Source organism: Periplaneta americana, chromosome 8 (assembly GCF_040183065.1).
Source record: "Periplaneta americana isolate PAMFEO1 chromosome 8, P.americana_PAMFEO1_priV1, whole genome shotgun sequence".
In the NCBI taxonomy this organism is placed as follows: domain Eukaryota; kingdom Metazoa; phylum Arthropoda; class Insecta; order Blattodea; family Blattidae; genus Periplaneta; species Periplaneta americana.
In genome coordinates, this window is record NC_091124.1 from 105,163,404 (window position 1) to 105,184,076 (window position 20,673).

Here is a 20,673-nt window from a genome sequence, read left to right on the forward strand (position 1 = left end):
GTAATTTATTATTATTATTATTATTGTTATCCAAATATTGAAACCCTATTTTACCTTTGGTATATTAGGGTTGTAGTTTGTTACATGTGAAATACATTATGTAGTGATAATACACAATTTTAAAGAATTAATAGTAGGTGTGAATCATAGGTACAATATAAATACACTAATTAAGAGACAGTAAACAATACTAAATACGTTATGCAATAATTACTTTCAGTTAAAACAAAATGAAATAAAATTAGAAATTATAATCGAAGGTGTAGAGAAATTGCAAGATTATTACATTAATTTGTGATCTTATACATAATTTTAAGCAATATTAATGAGATAATGCACATAATTGGCGTAGTTACAAATAAAATACCTATTATATAGTTGGTTTGCGATAGTAAAGAAAAAATAAAAACAAAATTACTTATGGTTACAAACTATATACCTGTCATCAAATACTCAACAATAGTAAAATCTATAATACAAACATAGTTATTGTTGTCATTACTATTATTATGTCCCAAAGATAGACACCTTGTTTTACATAGTGCATTAGGATTTTATAACATCATTAATTTATATACAATTAACAGCTACAGTCTTGCGTGGATGTGGTGTATAAACTCTGTGAATTGTTTGTAACAACATTTTTTTCTAAGAAAATGGTAAAGGGGTGTGGAGTAATTTAAATTGCAATCCGAGATATGATATCTTAAAAAGTGTCTTTTCCTTTCGAACACTGGACAGTGAAAAATCAAATGTTCAACAGTCTGATTCTCTTTGCATATGCACAGAGATTCTTCTGCACTTTTGATCCTAAATCTTTCAAAGTAGGAACCGAATTTTCCATGGCCGGTCATAAATTGGGTGTAAAAGAAGTCGGTTGAGAACTGACTGCAACATAGTCTGTCTTGTACATTGGGAAAGAATAATTTCTTGGTCACAGAGCCTTTAACACTAGAGTTCCAGTATGTATTCCACTTGAGTGTAGTTGTGTGCTTGATCTTCTGCTTGATGTACGAAATAGGACAGGTGGAATATTTATATTCTGAGTTGGTTGAGGCCGCTTGCTTCGCTAATGTATCCGCTCTTTCGTTTCCTTCAGTACCTGTGTGGCCGCGCACCCACATTAAGCAAATACGACCTTCAAATTTAAGTATTAGGGATCTAATTTCGACGGCTATAGAATGCAAGTTGTATTTATCGTCAATGGTTTGTAAGGCAGATTGAGAGTCGCTGTGAATACATGAGTCAATCCCGTTGGTAATGCTCCATTTCACTGCTTGCAAGATGGCAAAGAGTTCTGCTTGGAACACGGAGCACATGGGCGCCAGGCGGAACGTGGCAGAGTGGACTTCAGTAGTGTTGTAGTAGGTAACAAAAGCACAGCCCACCAAGGTGACGTCGTTCTCCTTTTGCAACCGAGAGCCGTCAGTATAGATGTTGTATTCATGTCGATCTGTACATGTATTTGATGCACGGTGAAAATCTTTCGGATGACCAGTTAATTGAAAATGTGATCTTTTTTCCACCTCAAGATATGATTCTTGTTCTATAAATATCCCATTTCTTTTCACGTTAGAGATTTCAGCTTTAGCCATGGCTGTTAAAAACAATGGTGGTATACCCGCGATCACTAGGGCTGCGTCTGTCGATGTGGTTCTGTAAGCCTTCGTGATTCGTAGAATGAATCCACGCTGGATTTGTATCAATTTATTTTGAACCCACTTTTTGTGAAGTATATTTTGAAATGCCGAGACACAGTATAATATTAATGGTTCGAAAGCGCCATGATATATTGTTCGCAATATATCAGGACTAAGACCCCAGGTTGGTCTGGTGGCCCTATGCAAAGCAGATTGAAACTGGTGTGATTTAGTGACTAGTGAATCAATATGTGCCTTAAAAGACATACGTTTGTCGAGAGTGACGCCTAAATACAAGAGTGTCTCTACTATGTCGATATCCTTCATGTCCATCTGTATGTGTGGTAGGTCGTAATTTCTTTTCCTTGTAATCAGCAAGGCTTTTGTCTTAAGAGGGTTGAACTGTAGTTTGTTGTCTTTTCCCCACTTGGATATGGAAGTCAGCGTTTCATTGGCTTTGTTTTCAATACAGTTTATATTGTCAGCTGTTATTAGGACGAGAGCGTCATCAGCATATGCTATTAATTGACAATCATTTGGCAGATCCATTTGTAGCAGGTCGTCATATAAGATATTCCAAAGCCCTGGACTACAGCAGAAACCCTGGGGACATCCTTTATTAACGTCTTTCATTAGAGTAGTAGTTCCTATCGTGAGTTGTACTTTGCGATTGCTAAAGTAATTTTTGACTAGGTTATATAGGTTTCTAGGACAACCTTTTTTCTTCAGTTGAGACATAATTTTAGGCCACCAAGCGTTGTCAAATGCCCCCGAAATGTCCAGTGATATGAGTAATCCGAACTGCCGACGTCTTAGAGTTTGATTTGCCCAGTTCACAACATGAAGCACTGCATCTTCTGTGGATTTTTGCGGTGTGAACCCATATTGATTCCCTTTTAACATATTTGTATTATACAAGTTATACATAATTCTATCTATAATAAGTTTCTCCAAGAGTTTTCCCATAACAGGTAGCAGACAGATAGGCCGATAGGCGTTTGCTGTTCGGTTATGACAGTGCGGTTTTGGTATTATTTTAACATTTGCGATTTTCCAGCAGTCAGGAAAGACTTGCAATGACATACATTTATTGAAAATACTCACAAAGAGATCGGCACAGCTCGTATGTACATTTTTAATTATATTGGCAGAGATTGCATCAATCCCTGGTGCTTTTTTATCATTCAATTTTTTTATTGCCCTCTCTACCTCTTCTGCTGTGAATTGTGGTTCATCTTCCGTGTCAGGTGACAGCTCGGATTCAAGTCTGGTACGCTTGTGCACATCCGTGTCTATAGAATCATCAGGAAAGAATTTATTGATTAGGACACTAGCTGTTTCGTATGTATTAGAGGTAAACCCGTTGTCGGTTTGGATAGTATTGAGAGATCTGTTGAAGTTCTCGGGTTTTCGACACATTTTATAAATTATCCCCCATGGGTTTTGTGGACTTTGCGATGAGCAGAACTCCTTCCATGCCTTAGTTTTAGCCTGCAAAATTTTGTTTTTGTAATCAGTTTTAATGTTGTAAAATTGCTCGTATTTAATTCGAAGCGTTTCACATTTACATCGTTTGTATCGTCTGTGGCTGGCTAACACTCGTTTTCTCATTATGTTTAACTCTGCGGTCCACCAGTAGTTTTTGATCGCGGTTTGAGATTTCTTTGGCAGATGAGCTTCACATAGTTCTGTTATGTTTCTAGTCAGTTGTTCTATAGCTGAGTTAAGTGATTCCGGCGTGTTGCTATTATTAATGTTTATGGATGTTCGACGCAGTTTGAGTCGTGCTGCTCTTTGGAATCGCGACCATTTGACGTTGTTGGTTTTGTAAATGCGTGCACTTCCTGCATTAGTATATAACTTTGGTTGTAGTTTTATGTCGATTATGATTAATTCATGATCAGACATTGTGTGAAAGTCACTAACTTTCCATTCTACGATGAACGGTGTTAGAGAATGACTACATACACTCACGTCGATGAAACTCGTGGAGTTGTTGCGTCTGAAGGTAGGTTTGTTGCCAGTGTTCAGGATAGCTAAATTGTGTGAGCAACAGAAATCAAAGAATTGCTTTCCTTTAGAATCGCTAACAGGACTATTCCAAGCATGATGTTTGGCGTTGATGTCCCCTACAATTAACAGATGTTTTCCCTTAAGATCTGAGCAAATAGCCTCCAACTCATTCAGTATCTGCGTGAAGTCACAGTCCGGGTCGCAATAGATATTACAGACATATATATCTTGACCGAAAAGATCAACACATACCACTACTCTGTCTAATTTAATAAGAAAATAATAATTTAGATAATGTATAGGCCATAAGTCAAAATTAGAATACCCGCCTAATACATAGACGCTTCAAATACGCGTTTACATGCGGTTCCTTGAAGAGAATCTTGTTGGGTTTTATAATAATAATGATAATAATAATAATAATAATAATAATGATAATAATAATAGTAATAATACTAATAAACATTTTGGTGATGTGCCTTGGTATTATTTTATTTACGACTACATTCTCGATCAGCCTCATGCTTATTATTATGATTACCAATGCACAAACCTCTATTTTATTACTTCGCACGCTGCCTCACATTTATTGTCAGCATAAAATTATTAATGTAAGAAAAGTTATGATTAAGCTTAGCCAGATTTAAGAGGTGTTTCTTTATAGTTCTTTAGCTGTCTTGTAAAATATAAGAAAATATTGTAACAAAAGGACCTCTCAGAATAAGTACGCAATAAATCAACATTCGTTTAAAATGATTTAAGTTCCTCGATATACCATTCTTCGGAGTGGTTGCCATTCACTAGTTTTTTAGTGAGATAATTAAAGGTTAACAATTATTAAAACAATTCAGTTAATTGATTACTTACTTACTGACTTTTAAGGAACCCGGAGGTTCATTTCCGCCCTCACATAAGCCCGCCATTGGTCCCTATCCTGAGCAAGATTAATCCAGTCTCTATCATCATAACCCACCTCCCTCAAATCCATTTTAATATTATCTTCCCACCTACGTCTCGGCCTCTCCAAAGGTCTTTTTCCCTCCGGCCTCCCAACTAACACTCTATATGCATTTCTGGATTCGCCCATACGTGCTACATGCCCTGCCCATCTCAAACGTCTGGATTTTATGTTCCTAATTATGTCAGATGAAGAATACAATGCGTGCAGCTCTGCGTTGTGTAACTTTCTCCATTCTTCTCTAACTTCATCCCCAAATATTTTCCTAAGAACCTTATTCTCAAACACCCTCAATCTCTGTTCCTCTCTCAAAGTGACAGTCCAAGTTTCACAACCATACAGAACAACCGGTAATATAACTGTTTTATAAATTCTAACTTTCAGATTTTTTGACTGAAGACTAGATGACAAAACCTTCTCAACCGAATAATAACACGCATTTCCCATATTTATTCTGCGTTTAATTTCCTCCCTAGTCTCATTTATATTTATTACTGTTGCTCCAAGATATTTGAATTTTTCCACATCTTCGAAAGATAAATCTCCAATTTTTATAGTTCCATTTCGTACAATATTCTGGTCACGAGACATAATCATATACTTAGTCTTTTTGGGATTTACTTCCAACCCTATCGCTTTACTTGCTTCAACTAGAATTTCCGCGTTTTCCCTAATCGTTTGTGGATTTTCTCCTAACATATTCACGTCATCCGCATAGACAAGAAGCTGATGTAACCCATTCAACTCCAAACCCTGTCTATTATCCTGAACTTTCCTAATGGCATATTCTAGAGCGAAGTTAAAAAGTAAAGGTGATAGTGCATCTCCCTGCTTTAGCCCGCAGTGAATTGGAAAAGCATCAGATAGAAACTGGCCTATACGGACTCTGCTGTAAGTTTCACTAAGACACATTTTAATTAATCGAACTAGTTTCTTGGGAATACCAAATTCAATAAGAATATTATATAAAACTTCTCTCTTAACTGAGTCATATGCCTTTTTGAAATCTATGAATAACTGATGTACTGTACCCTTATACCCCCATTTTTTCTCCAATATCTGTCGAATACAAAAAATCTTATCAATAGTCGATCTATTACGCCTAAAACCACACTGATGATCCTCAATAATTTCATCTACATATGGAGTTAATTTTCTCAAAAGGATATTCGACAAAATTTTGTACGACGTCAACAGTTAATTGATTAATTAAGAAAAAAATGCTCTTTTCCAAAGTTCAAGGGAAAAATTATCCACTACTAATGCTATGGGTGATTTACTCATAATCATCATCATCATCATCATCATCATCATCATCATCATCAAAAGTAATTTTGGGAACCTGTCTTCATGCATTCGTTCAATAGGTTCTTTCCAGTCTTCTTTACATTGTAACAATTTATCATTGAGATTAAAAATCTTAAGTTCAGCACGTATGTCTTCAGATCTTTTATGATCTAAGAGAGTAAACCCCGCAACCGATCTCAAAAATCTCATCTCTGCAGCTTCTATCTTCCTTCTGTCTAATGTATGGATGATTTATTAGCTACTGTTATTCACGGTTTCGAAAATCATAGCCAGACTTTGACCACCCTGTGTGATTTGTTGAAGACTTTTGATTGCGTCTCTCATCAAACCATTATTAGTAAACTGTGGTATTATGGAATCACTGCCACTGAAATGGCCTTACTTGCAAGTTTTTAACTGATCGTACTCAACAAGTTTATATCAATGGGAAATATTTCAAATCTTCTAAAACTTGAAACTGGAGTTCCTCAGGAATTTGTTTTGGAACTCCTCTTGTTTCTTATAGTGATAAATGATTTAAATTGTAATATTAGTATTTGCCGATGACAGTACATTTTATTGTTACAGTATTGGAGATCCTAAAACTTACAATAAAGCATTATTTAGATTTCGCTAAGGAGTGATTCCAGGCTACTGGATTATCTATGAATATTGGAATTGTTATTCTTCTTACAACCTACACCTGATGCACAAACTCATGTAATGCTTCTTGATATAACATTAGATCCCAGGCTCACCTGGGAACTTCATATAAAACGGTGTGTAATGGTAAGCGTTCACTACATCGTATCGCACTCATCGGACGAATCGCACGGATCGGAAAAAGACTATCTTTGCTGTAATTGTTGTGTAACCGCTTTCACTACATCGTATCGCACGCATCGGCTCTCGGCAAATCCGTCCACGTTTCTCGGATGAGCAACTTTTCCGATGTGTGCAATCATGGCCTTCTTTAATAAATCAATTTCAATTGGTCAACTGTTACTATTATGTTGTGCCATGTTCAGTGTCGCGCCAAAATGGCAGACGGAAAACTTATTTCGCTTGCAGAAAATTGCGAAGTATTATATAATTTGAGGCGTTCCCATTACAGTAATCAAGTCGTTTCTTACATATATATTATGTAACCAATATCTCTTTCGTTTCTTCCTCTTCAATTAAGACGCATGATGCAATTACAAATTCTTATTCGTTAACAGTCATAATTAATAAACCTAACCTCAACTCCTCTGTTTTCAGCAATGTCAATATCGTACGACGTCATCTTTTAAACAGCTGATTGAGAATCCGATGAGGCGATGAGGTAGAGCCGTTGCAGTGAACGCACTGCACTTAAAATATCCGTTGCGTGCGATTCGTACGAAGAGTGCGATACGATGTAGTGAACGCTTACCTTAATAGATTATCAAGAGTGATATTGAGATGTTTAAAATGCTTAGTGCCTAAAGAATTTCTAAAATCTGCCTATTACGCTTTTTTCATAGTATTATGTCCTATGACATTCATCTACGGAGATATAATAACGTTGTATCGAAGATACTTATTTTGCAAAGAAGGTCATTCGAATTGTTACATTTAACAGTTATAACATTTATTGTAAGCTGTTATTTATTGCTGAAGACATAATTACAGTTATTAACCTATATATTTGTGCTTTATTAAAAACTAAAAACAACTTAAAATATTTTAATTGCAAGTCCAGTGAATACCGTCATTTTACAAGAACTAATCATCTTGTGCCATATGCTAGAAGCAAGATTATCCAAAAGTAACAACTGGTACAAAACTTCTGTCATCAACCTGATTAACAGGTTACCTCCTGAGGCCCATCTTTTAAAACAGTATTATGCCAGTGGATCATACTAATTTTTTTATAGTTTGAGGAATGTCATAATATTTCTGTAAATATAACATTTTAAATACATTTGACTAAAATATTTGTACATTTGACTATGTCCATAGCACCTACTTTGTGTTTGTGACAAAAAATAACTATGATTATTAAAAATGGTTATGATTGTGATTATTATTACAGTTTTTTATTTTTTTTCAAAGTGTCTTTCTCGCAAAATATAAATTGCAGACATGAAAAAAATTGTGCAGCATCTTTGACATGCATACAATTTATTAGTAGAACCAACATTTCAATAGCCTATCGGATGTATGTGACACGAAAGTCATTAAAAATTAGTTCTTCAGTTTCCCGATAATATATTTTATTTTTTACTGTTAAAGTATTTACTTTATCCAAAAACGGTTCTGTAGCTTTGTAAATTATACATTTCAGAACATGCAGTATAATTTAAACTTATTAACACGAAATTTGTTGCGAGCCTATGGCACAGTATTTGAATGTGACTAAATGTAACAAAAATGAAAGTGTGGCGAAATATCTTAAAAATGTTGATTTTCCGTCACGAGAACCTTTTTATAATTGTGAAATATAACTAAAGCGTGATCTTTTATGAATATTATGTTGATATTAATTGATCACACTACCTGATTATTTCCTAGCTAAGCTGTCTCATAAGTGGTGCCTTGTTGGTATCACTTGTGAGGTTCACACCTTTCTTCGGACAGTTAACTAAACAACAACAATAATTGTAAAGTCAATGATTATTTTTTCTGCAAAATTCGAAAATGGGTTTTTTTCTCGAAGAATGACCAAAGTTTCAACCATCTTCTCCTTTTATCGGGGGCACCAAGTATTAAGTTTTTAATTTAATATTATATAATTGCATGGTTAACAATTTAAAACATTAAAAGTTACTCTAGATATGCATTAATTAACAATATTCTAATCACTTAATCCTAATCCATTTAGAACGGTGTAATGTTTTTTAAATAAACCAGATTTCACACTACTATGTTCTATATTATATACTGTACCTGAGGCCACGGTGCCGCACTAATATAATATGAGGAAAAGTAGGACCTCATCCAAAAAGCTAAGAAACACTGGAGTAGATTGTAGAATAGAGTAACATGAAATTATGTATTAATTTAAAAGAAAATAGATTACGTCTTTATTTAATGCAAAATATTCGTACGCTTAAATATTTATAGAGCAGATTTTAAAATTATTATTATTATTATTATTATTATTATTATTATTATTATTATTATTATTATTATTAATATGGGAGAGTGCCCCTCCCCCGGTTGAGAATCACTGTAGTAGACCATAGCCAGTAATATGAGCACTAAGAAAGGAAAGTTTTACGCTGCGTAGTGTTCGTGTCCTTCGGAGCAAGCTGTATTTCGATCTGGATTTTCAACGGCGGACCACATCCAGACATTGACACAGATCATGGAAAAAACCGAGGGACACAATTTAAAATTGTATATAACCTTTTTGTGGATTACGAAAAAGCTTTCGATTCCATAGAAGGTATTCAAGAACCAGGTGTTCCAGCCAAATATATTAGACTACTTGGTGTGCTATATGAAAGAAACACAACAAAAGTGAAATTGGATGCAGAAGGAACATCATTCAACATTCAGAGAGGGGTGAAACAATGAGATTTCTTGTCACCGAAGATCTTTGATTGTGTATTGGAGGAGGTCTTTGTAAATTATCTTGGGGTCGCAAGCATGGCATATCTATTGACGGAAGAAAACTGACCAATCTACGCTTCGCTGATGACATGGTTATGTTTGCCAGATACAGGAAACGATTGGAAGAGAACTATTTATGCGAAGAAAGCGTGGCATTAGGCCTAACAATTAACACAAGAAAAACCAAAGTATTGTCTAACGACGTAGAAGGGCAGATGATCGTTAACAATGCGGGCATCGAATTTGTGACGCAATACATTTACCTTGGCAAGACCATGTCATTTCAGAACAGCATGGATAAAGAAATCTATAGACGAATAGCATCAGTATGGAAAAAGTTTTGGAGTCTGTCCTTCATCCTAATGGACAAGAGCCAGAAATTGCAGAACAAGAGGCAGATCTTCAACAGCTGCATTGCACCTGTACTTCTATATGGGGCGCAATCCTGGTCACTCACCAAGAAACAGACATTAAAATTAGGAAGATGTCAAAGAAGAATGGAAAGGAAAATACTCAGCCTGAAGGACAGAGTCAGAAACGAAGAAGTATGGCGAAGAAGCGGCATAGAGGACGTGATCACACTAGCTAATAGGATGAAATGGCGTTGGGGAGGACACGTGGTAAAAATGCAACCTACCAGATTGGCACACACGGCGACACTGTAGGATTCAAGAATTGGCTGGAGAAACCGTGGATGACCGAGAACCAGATGTGGGGACGAGTTCAAGTTGCAGCTAGGAGGACTGTGGACCAGAATAGGACGCCAAAGAACACGGTGGAAGGACGCAGTCAACCAAATTTGAGCGGCAGTAACAACCAGTGCTAGTGAAATATTTTAGACAATAAAACTAGGAATGTAAATATAGACCATCAGGTGGGCTCTTCTTATGGTCAAGACTCGAGCCACCCTACCCAAGCAGGAGGCCTTGCCCCACTGGCGATCTACGGCTTATATTATTATTATTATTATTATTATTATTATTAATATTATTATTATTATTATTATTATTATTATTATTATTATATGGGAATAAACCCGTCTTAGCCCAAACTCATTACAGATGTACAAATTGTTTATAAATGACTAAATAATGTTAATTATAACCTATAGAAATTTTGTTTATTGAGAATTCATGGAAAATCATATTTAAAAACGGACTGTAGGGGTGTCACCTGTAGGTGACATTGGGCAATAAATCTTATTGTCACATTTAATGACTGCAATATCATATTTTATTAATTGAAGAATATTTAAAATAGCATATATGTAATAATACTACTTAATGAGGCTGAATCGCTGGCTGGATGTCTGTATGGGTCTTTCCCATAGAGACCACAACATACTTGCACGATATTTCGCGGGAATTCACAATATGTCAAGTCTTTTTGTATTGCATTTCTTCTTGATGCTAACCACGCATTATGACAGGCTGAATCGAGATCAAATGAAGAATTGGGTACCACCATTTCGTTCCATGAAAGCTCACTTTTAAAGAATGAACATTTTCGTCAAATCTATCTACTCCTCCCATGTATTTGATGTACTATTCAATAACCGAAGGGCAGTCCTCTTGAATTTTGCTTCATTTCCCTGTAACAACACTGACTCGATCTGTTCTCAAAATTGGAGTTACACTGTGGCAGTTTGAAGCAAGAGTGACAATATTATTATCATGCCATCGAACAACAGCATCATCCTGTGTCACAGCGGAAGATATTGCGCCACGATTGCGCTTTTTCATGTGCTTAGCATCATTCTTCAACCACACACTTCCCCATGGGTTTTTTCTAATGCTTCCTGTTCCTCCATTTGTGTTCAGTAAAAACTGACAAGTTGAGACTTGTGAAGAAATTGCCAAAGTAAAAACTAAGGTGAAAAAGCTGCTGGTAATCAGCTTTCAAGTTCCAACACAACAGCAGCTACTAACCTATATTCTGCTTGGCCTGTTTAGCTCCTTGGTATGGTTCAAACGCAGCGAGATAGCCAAGACGTGTAGCTGCTGACCATAGTTTATATCCAAAACGCAATGGCTTTCCATGAATATGCTGATTGGCACTTTGTCTCCCATAATAGGGAATCATTGTTTCATGAATAGATTTGTGACTCGACCATACCTTTTCAAACTGTTGGCCAAAACTATCATCTAGAATCTCGAAGTATCTTCGGATTTTACCAAATTCATCATTAGGAGGAAGACTGAAGTTGTCCGAAAGATGTAAATATTTATGGATTTCTGTAAACCTACTTCTCCCCATGGTATTGGATACAAGTTCATTGTGTACATCTGATTTTGTTTCGCAAAACATTGTTATGCTTTGGGGAGACATGTAGCCCGTCAGTAAGAGAATGACAATGTAAACTTTTTATATCATTTTTGTCCAATTCAATAGAATGATTCCTTTGGAGGGCATACAATTTTGACATTTTATACATGACAGCGAGTATTTCTTCACTGAACAGGAGCTCGAAACATTAGACAGGAATAAATTTTGATTCATTATAACCTGTAAATATTTCATCTACGTCGCCTCTTCCAGATTTACAAGTAAAGATTTCTTCTTTGTCAGACCACTCTTTATTACGAAAATAAATATTGGAAGTAGTTTATTTTGTTTTTTTTTCTCTCTGCTGAAGTCTGACTAATACTAGAAATAGATTGTCTTTCATCGCGAGAAATGTTAGACTGTGTTCTTTCGTAGACCATAATTATTTCTTCCATGTATATTCATATCTGATTTCGGCAGTTTGTTTTTGTCTGTTGAAACTTGAGTGTTTGGACATTGTTATCTCGTCAATTGTTGATGGTCTCGGGTTATTTCCTTCATCATTATCTATTAGTACGTCATTGGCAGAAGTAACGTTGACTTCAAATGTAGATCTGAATATTCTTCCTGGAAGATGGTTGATGTCACTGGTAATTTCGTCACCACTTTCCTCATAGATAACTGGTCCATCAGCCGGTGGTAATATCACTTACAGACGATGCTCCAATTGTATCTTCGTCTATCATCTCCAGTATTTCATACACAGTCAGACTATACAAGAAAAATAAGTAACATAACTATACTAATATAATGAGATCAGACGTTCAATGTATCTGACCAATGTCACCTGGAGGTGACATGTCACTTTGTAGTCCCTATATACACTATATGCACCTTTTTCACTTATTTATGAAAATTGCATATAAAATATCAATAGTTTAGTAATGTATATACGGAAACAAAAATAACACTACTTAACTCATAGTTCTATTTTCACAAGCCATAATGTGAAGTGCGCACAAAGCTGAGATTCTTCTGCATCCACTCTGATGTTTTCTTCTCTACTGCTGCAGATTTACGAGCTAGTCGCCAAAAATGATTGAAATTCAGTTACCAGATGTCTAATAAGTCATTGTCGACGGCGATTTATGTTTAAATATATTTATTAGTAATTTTGGACAGCTTGTTAAGGAGCGTCACCTGTAGGTGACATTGGGACATCAAGAGTTAAAACAGGATCATTTGGTTCAGGAACATCGGTTTTTGATACAAGGAGAGTTCGTTTAACATTTTTCTAAATTAGTCTTGAATGCATCCTTTAATAAATCACTCTAAATTAATGTCAATATAGACTGGATTGTGTATGAAGATAATTTTTATGTTGGCATCACTGTGCACCTTTTTCTCTGTTTTAAGTTTATTTATACACACTTTAACATCTGTGGTCATATCGAGTGCTTAGAATCTGTGTGTATATGAATATGCCGTTTTTACTCTTGTTAAATTCCTGTTTCTGTTGTGTGTTATAGATAGCTTTTGTTCATGTAACTAATTGTAGATTTGATTAATGTTTTTTTGTATTGGTAATTGAGGCGGTGGTTAATCATGGCATGTAAATTTCCAATCTGGCATTTGGCTTTGTGACTAAGGGTACGGCCACACGAGCTACATTTGTCGCAGGTTTTCTGCTACAAATGTAGCTGCCGTAATTGTCGCAAAATGGGTATCCACACGGGCGCGACAATTACTGCTCAATTCTGCGTTAAATGTCGCTACGTGTGGCCACATGACATGCCATACGTAGCGACATTTGTAGCTAGTTCTTTTGCGTTTTATAGCACTCAGCATAAGTGTAGTCGAAGCTTTTTTCCGAGATGGATTATGAAGCCAAAGTCGCTTTGTGTGTGTTGTTAGTGTACATTATTACGTTCACACACAATTTTAATGCGCATGAGAAGAAAATTTATAGCAATGCCATAAAGATAACTTTTATTCCTGTGTCAATTTTACAACAGGCAATATTGTTCGTCAGTAACAATCGGAAGGGTTTGCTGAAAGGCTGTATGAAGACCTAATTTCTCGTGGTTCTGTAGAACGGTCATTGGGAGTTTCAACAGATTAGACATGCTCTCCCCTTGTCAATACATGAATTTCTAAAGCATCTCCAAATAAAAAGGAGTTTTAAACATGACCCAAAACACAACACAAAGAGGCAGTCTTTTTGTAACATATTTGAGAGATCTGTCTTTACCAAATGAAGTCTCTGTGAAGGGTTTACTGGAACGCTATTGTATAGATTTTATTATTGAAGGATATCTTTGGTCGAAAATGAAAGAAAGAAAAAATATGTACTCACAAAGAACGATATTTTGAAACGAGTATAAGTAAACACATCTATTATAAAAGTTTTCTTTTTTCTTTGTTTTGCAGAATGCTTATTGGACGTTGCGGCAATTTAAACTTGACCCTTATATCCCAAAATACAACTCAAAGTGGAAATGTCTTGAAAACACAATTATATATATATATATATATATATATATATATATATATATATATATATATATATATATACAGGTTGTAACAACTTTAATGTTTAGAATTTCTGGAACATGTTCCCTGACACGTTCTATGTCGATTAAACCTAACATACCTATATCCAAAGTTCTATAGGTTTGGAGTATTTGTACCCCAAAGTTAAATTTTTGAGTTTAATTTTATCACTGAATACTGAAAGAAATAACACCAATTTCCGAAAGTGACATGTCTGTATCATTATTTTTATTATCACCATATTACATTTTAATATCAACTACTTGTGAGTATGAAAGAAGCAGTGCAAAGTTGAAAAAAAATGTCCTTAAGATTCCAAACACTGTACTTCTTGCGGAAAATGTGATTAATTCTGTCTCTGCTCGAAATGTCCTCCTTGAGCGGCAATACAGTTCTCGGCTCTACGCAGAAGTCCATTTGTGGCTGATTGAATGGTACGAGGGCTGTTCTTTATTAATTCAGAAGCAGCAATGATTCTGTTCAGCAACTGTTCACGTGTGTCAACTTCTGTTGCATACACCTTAATATCACCCCACAGGTAATAATCCAAAGGCGTTAAATCAGGTGACCTTGGAGGCCATGCCTGAGGACCACCACGACATATCCAGCAATTGAAAAAATGTTCATTCAAAAAGTTTCGCACACGGAGAGAGAAGTGAGCAGGATGACCATCATGTTGGAAGTACATGTCATGTTTCACAGCCAACGGAACATCTTCCAGCAAACCTGGTAGTTCATTTCGTAAAAATAATTGATAAACTTCTCCTGTTACATTGTGATCGAAGAGGTATGGGCCTATAAGTCTGTCGTTTAGCATACCTCACCACACGTTAATAGAAAATCTACGTTGAAAATGTCTTTCTCTTATTGAATTCGGGTTTTCATATGCCCATGTATGACTATTTCGAAAATTAGTTTTGTCATTTCTGGCGAATGTAGCCTCATCAGTGAACAAAATCTTTGCAACCAATTGATGTTCAATAGTTAGCCAGTTACATAAATTCACACGAGGAACCAAATCTTGTGGCTCAAGATGCTGTACTCCTTGGTCGTGATACGGATACAAACATTTCTTATGTAGTGTTCTCCATACCTTCATATGATTTACAGCAAGCTGTGCAGCAATCCTCCGTGTACTTAACCGTGGATTTTCGTCTACAATATCAATAATTATATCTTGTACCTGTGCCTGTTCTTGTCGTTGTGCATTCTCCTTCTTCACACAAGCGCTTGGAAGTTGACCAGACTGTGAAATTTGCCAATAGGCACGTGAAAATACCTGGGCACTAGGAATCCTACGATTTGGGAACCGTGCTTGATATGCCAAAACAGCTGCTCTTGCATTGCTATCACACAGTCCATACACATAAACTATGTCGGCGTATTCCTGATGTGTGTACACAAAACGCATGTTTTAATGGTCATAACTCAATAAAAAGACTAGTCACAATACGGGTTTTTTTCCACAACTGTTATTTTAAACTGTTGTCTGTTTCGTTTCCTTAGCAACCTAAACAATTTTAATTTAATTCCTCTTAAAAGTAACATTTCCTTCATTCACTGCTTTTCAAATGTTTCTTATGTATCTCTACTTAGTAATGCCATAAAATAGGCCTTGTATAACGGTATAATGCTTGGAGCTGCAAGAAGTTCTATTTTTTACAGCTCTGTTATCTCTGTAACCTCTCAATTTTGGATATGAGTATGTTAGGTTTAATCAACGTAGAACGTGTCAAGGAACATGTTCCAGAAATTCTAAACATTAAAGTTGTTACACTCTGTTTATATAAACAATACTGATTTGTGAGGTCTGTCCTGGAAAAGAATTGTACGTTTTTTTTTTTACCAAACAAAATAGCTGTGAAGGGTTTGCTAGAACGCTTTTGTATACATTTTATTATTGAAGAATTCTTTAGGTCGAAATTGAAAGAAGAAAAATGTATGTACTTTTGAAGAAAGATATTTTGAAGAGAATTAAAAAATAGGGCAACTTAGCCTTGACTATAAATAAGGGAAGCAATATTTATTGGCACCGTATTGTTAGTAACAAAATATGTCATATAAATTGGCATCGTATTGTTATAAATCTGTCATGATAAAAATTTCCCATCTAAAAGTCAATCTCCCTCTCTACTTCACTCCCTCATAAACACAAGTTGATTCTGTTGTTATGATTACATATACATACTAAGAATTTCAACCATTAAAAAAACGGGGTCTCCTTCAAATTTGAGAATGCCTTTCTCCCATTGTATATCTTATTCAATAGAAAACAGAGTTTACGTTCTCTTAAACATGATAATCACGTTTCTCAGATTATTAAATTTCGGGGAAGGGGAAACTGAACGGTGAATCTTAGGGTATGTTACAGTCTCATGTCTCATAAAGTTTTTAGCAAACAAAAGATATTCTAACGCTATAAGATAAACGGGATGGTACAAATTGCGATATCTTATAGCTAATTCGAGAGACAAATTTCACTGAACTCATCAATGTCACTTGTTTTATTTTTGAATACATTAGACCTGAATAAAATGCCAAGGTGTTGTATGCCTAGCTGCAAATTCAATTACCAGAAGGGAATTCCGGCACACCGGCGACGCTGATATAACCTCTGCAGTTGCGAGCGTCTTCAAATAAACTTTTTTTTTAATGTTATTAAATCCAAGGGATATTTTGTACACACAGGCCACGAATAAACAGATGTAAACACAGTATCTTAGTGCGCGGGAACACTGCTTCAATGTAGAATGAATTGCTTTGACCGCAATAGTCTCTGTACCAAGCGAAGCTAGTTATGATCGCCGTACACCTAACCTAAAGTAACCAAACGTATCGCTGTAGTAGTAATAGAAATTTATGTAGGAGAAAATTACGTGCTTATTCCTAAAGTTCCAAATAAAATGAAACGAATAATATAGGCCTACTGAAAGTGGACTGAAAAGTGTAATATTCATAAAAATTAGCATTATGCACACCAAAATTGTTTTAATAGCAATATACATACGTGTATGTACTGTATAGGTACAAGTATGTCATATTAATGCAATTCGATTAAAATAATTTGTGTTAGGTATTACACTGTATTACCTACTGTATATTGTAATCAGAAAGCGCAGAATTTTTAGTAAGTAAAATTAAATTCACATCACTACCACCATCACAATCACCACCATCATTACCACCATGATCGTTATAATAGGCCTAATCAAAATCACCACCACAACTACCATCGTAATCATTATCATCATATCATTATTACCATTTCATCATCGTCGTCATCACCACTATCATCATCGTAATCACCGTCATCATCATCATCATCATCATCATCATCATCTTTAAAGTGGTAGATGAATAGAATCCGCCTTTCCGTCTTCATCCTGGATGTCCATACTACAAAACTTATTTTAAAATAGCTTAAAATGTTATTCAGTATTTGAATAACAATTTTTATTTCAATTTTGATATTTATTTGTCAGATGGGAACTTGGCTAATATAATAACAAACTTTTTCAGATTTTTCTGCAACTTAGGTACTCAAATATATGCGAAACTAACCTGGAACAGGTACAAGGCTGACAAATGACTCCAACAGTTGCCTTTGTCCCGTCTTCTAGGAAGAGCATATGGAACGCATATCTGTGCATGAGATCCCAATCTCGTCTGTTACCTGCATATAGAAATAAATCTATCTGTATGATATATCTAACCGTACAAAATAGCCTATGTGTTCACAAAATAAATGTTACAAGATAAACATACCTTTTCTATCAAAAAATTGTTAAAACAAAGATTAATTCACTGAAAACATGTAATAGGTTCGCTTATTAATTAGGTTATTTTAAGTATTATTATTCAAGAGGGTGCTTATTCTAGATGCGCAAAGGCGATGAGTTTCTCCGTTGTGCGCATGGCATCACTGTGGAGGCATGTGAGGCATGTGATGGTATAAAACAGACTTGGAGAACTGGGCGACAATTGTGGCGTTGCGTCACTCATCGGATAAGTCACTCACCCCTTCCTTCCATTCACGCGTCATTGGTCTGGTAGGGGAGGGGATTTGTATTTAGTGTCTGTCATTTGTGATTGCGTACAGGCCACAGATACGTCATTCAACGCCGGTGAACTGTGGACGGGGAGCCAACGCTTTCCCTATGCTTTCCGCCCCTCTCTCGCCAGTTCAACATCCCTGGTATAAAATGTGCAGAGCTTACTCGAAGAATGTGACAAATGGATGGTTCTATCTAATTTTGTTTCTATATATTCTTGTTATTAAAGTAGAAGCTATAGTAAATACATAGCAGAGTTAATATTTTTATATTACAGTAATTAGAATTTAATATTTTTATTTCGTTTTTCCGAGTAATTATGTGTGTTTTTACTATTGGAGGCTAGGTGGCAAAAACTGTGATATTGCGTCTTTTTTGTGTTATGTGTGTAATATATTTATAAACATCTAATTTGTGCTGTTGCTGTTTGTCAGAATTATAACAAAAAAAACTCAAGGCACTGATGTAATTTATCACGTTTTTCCTAAAGACAAAACGCTCTATGCGGTATGGGTTCATGCTTGCAAACGTAAAGACTTCATTAATGTAAAACAAGCAAGAGTGTGCAGTGTCCATTTTCAAGAAGAGGATTACGTGAGAGACTTGAGAGCAGAACTTCTGGGAACAAAAGCAAGAAAGCAACTGAAAGCCATGGCAATTCCATCCTTATTTATATCACCCAATCTCCGCATCCAGCCAATGATGATCAACCATAACTTTTAACACTTGAGAACAGGTAAATGATAGAGATTCCAGAAAAACTAAAAGAGAAATTAAGAAACGATCTCTGGGTAGAATAGAAGTTTTATCCCCAAAGAAAGAGAAAGCTAGGTGTTAGCACTGAAATAGAAAATAGTGGTTTAAAGCAGGATATATACACTAAATTGAGCGAAAAGAAAAATGAAAGCTTACAGAACCAGGTAAATAAACTTAAACAGTAGAACAAATTCTTGAATTATGAACTAGCTGGGAGCAGGAAACAGACACAGGATGTGGAATATAGATTTAAAAATAATGTTAAGGAGAGTATCTTCAAGATATTAAGAAAGGTTTTTTACTGAGACACAAATTGACAGTTTAATCAGAGGGAAAAAGAAGCAACACTGAAGAAAGGGAGATATAAGCAGAGTGCTTACCCTTCGATCAATTTCCAAAAAATGTTACACATACACTACCAGTCAAATTTTTCGATCATCTATCACAACTATGGATTTGTGGTTAAAACAGGGATTTCGTTTTGAATATTCTGTCATATCATAATGCTAGAGAGAGAAAATATTTATTTTGTTGGTCTATTTAGTTTTTCCGATGTGTTTGTGCATTGAAATAAAGTATATAGTTCTTTTCATACCTGGTCAAAAACTTTTGACCGGTAGTGTACCTCAGAAAAAATGTACCGTAGGCATTCCATTTCCTGGGTTGTCAACATTGAGAAGATGGACTTGAAATTCTTTCCACTGCCATGCAGGTATACTAAATGACGTACTAAATTTAATGATGAGTCAGGCCAAAGCTTAAGCACAAATGAAAGACTGTGGATACTTAGTTTCAATGAAATGAATGTGATTGCACAAATATGTTACGATCAGGAGGAAGACAGAATTTATGGACCCCACAGTTAAGTACAAGTGATAATGGTAAGAGGCTTATGTAAAAACTGGAAACAGCCCATATTCAGTATGATACGACAGTGACTATGCAACTGATAGAAGAAGCAATTGTGAAACTGTATGCAGTAGGCTTTATAGTACCAGTAGTGGGAGTGGTCTGCGACATGGGTGAAAAAAATTTTCGAGTTTGAAATGAGTTAGGTGTCAGTTATAGAAACACTTGTTTCAATCATCCATGTGATGTCACGAAGCGCATATGGGTATTTTGTGATGTACCCCATGCAATAAAACTTCTAAGAAATCATTTTCTTGACGATGGGTTTGTTCTTCCTAGTGGGAAAAAATCGACAAAAGAATTATAGAGCAGATAATAACATTGGACAGTGGTGAAATGAAGATTTGCCTGAAATTAAAACCTGAACATATAAACCTTTATGGCAGAGATCGACAGAGAGTGTATCTTGCTTGCCAGTTGTTTTCTAACCACTTTGCTCATGCTATTTCCTACCTTTTGCCAGAAGAAAGAGAGGCTTTAGATTTTTTTTACCTTGTCAACGACACTTTTGACATCTTTAATTCTAGAATCCTTGTCAATAAACAACGTTAAATTGCAAGTGCTATTGGTCTAAACTACATTTCCCAAGAAAATGTGCTAGCAAATTTTGTTATGTATGTGAATATATGAAGGTTGGGAAAAAGAGTGTCTTGCTTCCATT

The 20,673-nt window shown here is 35.5% G+C and overlaps 1 protein-coding gene across 1 annotated transcript in view; it reads right to left on the reverse strand.

The window, feature by feature from the left end:
* The window catches only part of LOC138704916 (uncharacterized), a 97,587-nt gene that overhangs the window by 26,420 nt on the left and 50,494 nt on the right, over positions 1-20,673 (reverse strand). The window contains exon 7 of the mRNA XM_069833315.1: positions 17,857-17,968. Within this exon, the coding sequence (XP_069689416.1) occupies positions 17,857-17,968 (112 nt within the window). The remainder of the gene's footprint in view (positions 1-17,856; positions 17,969-20,673) is intronic.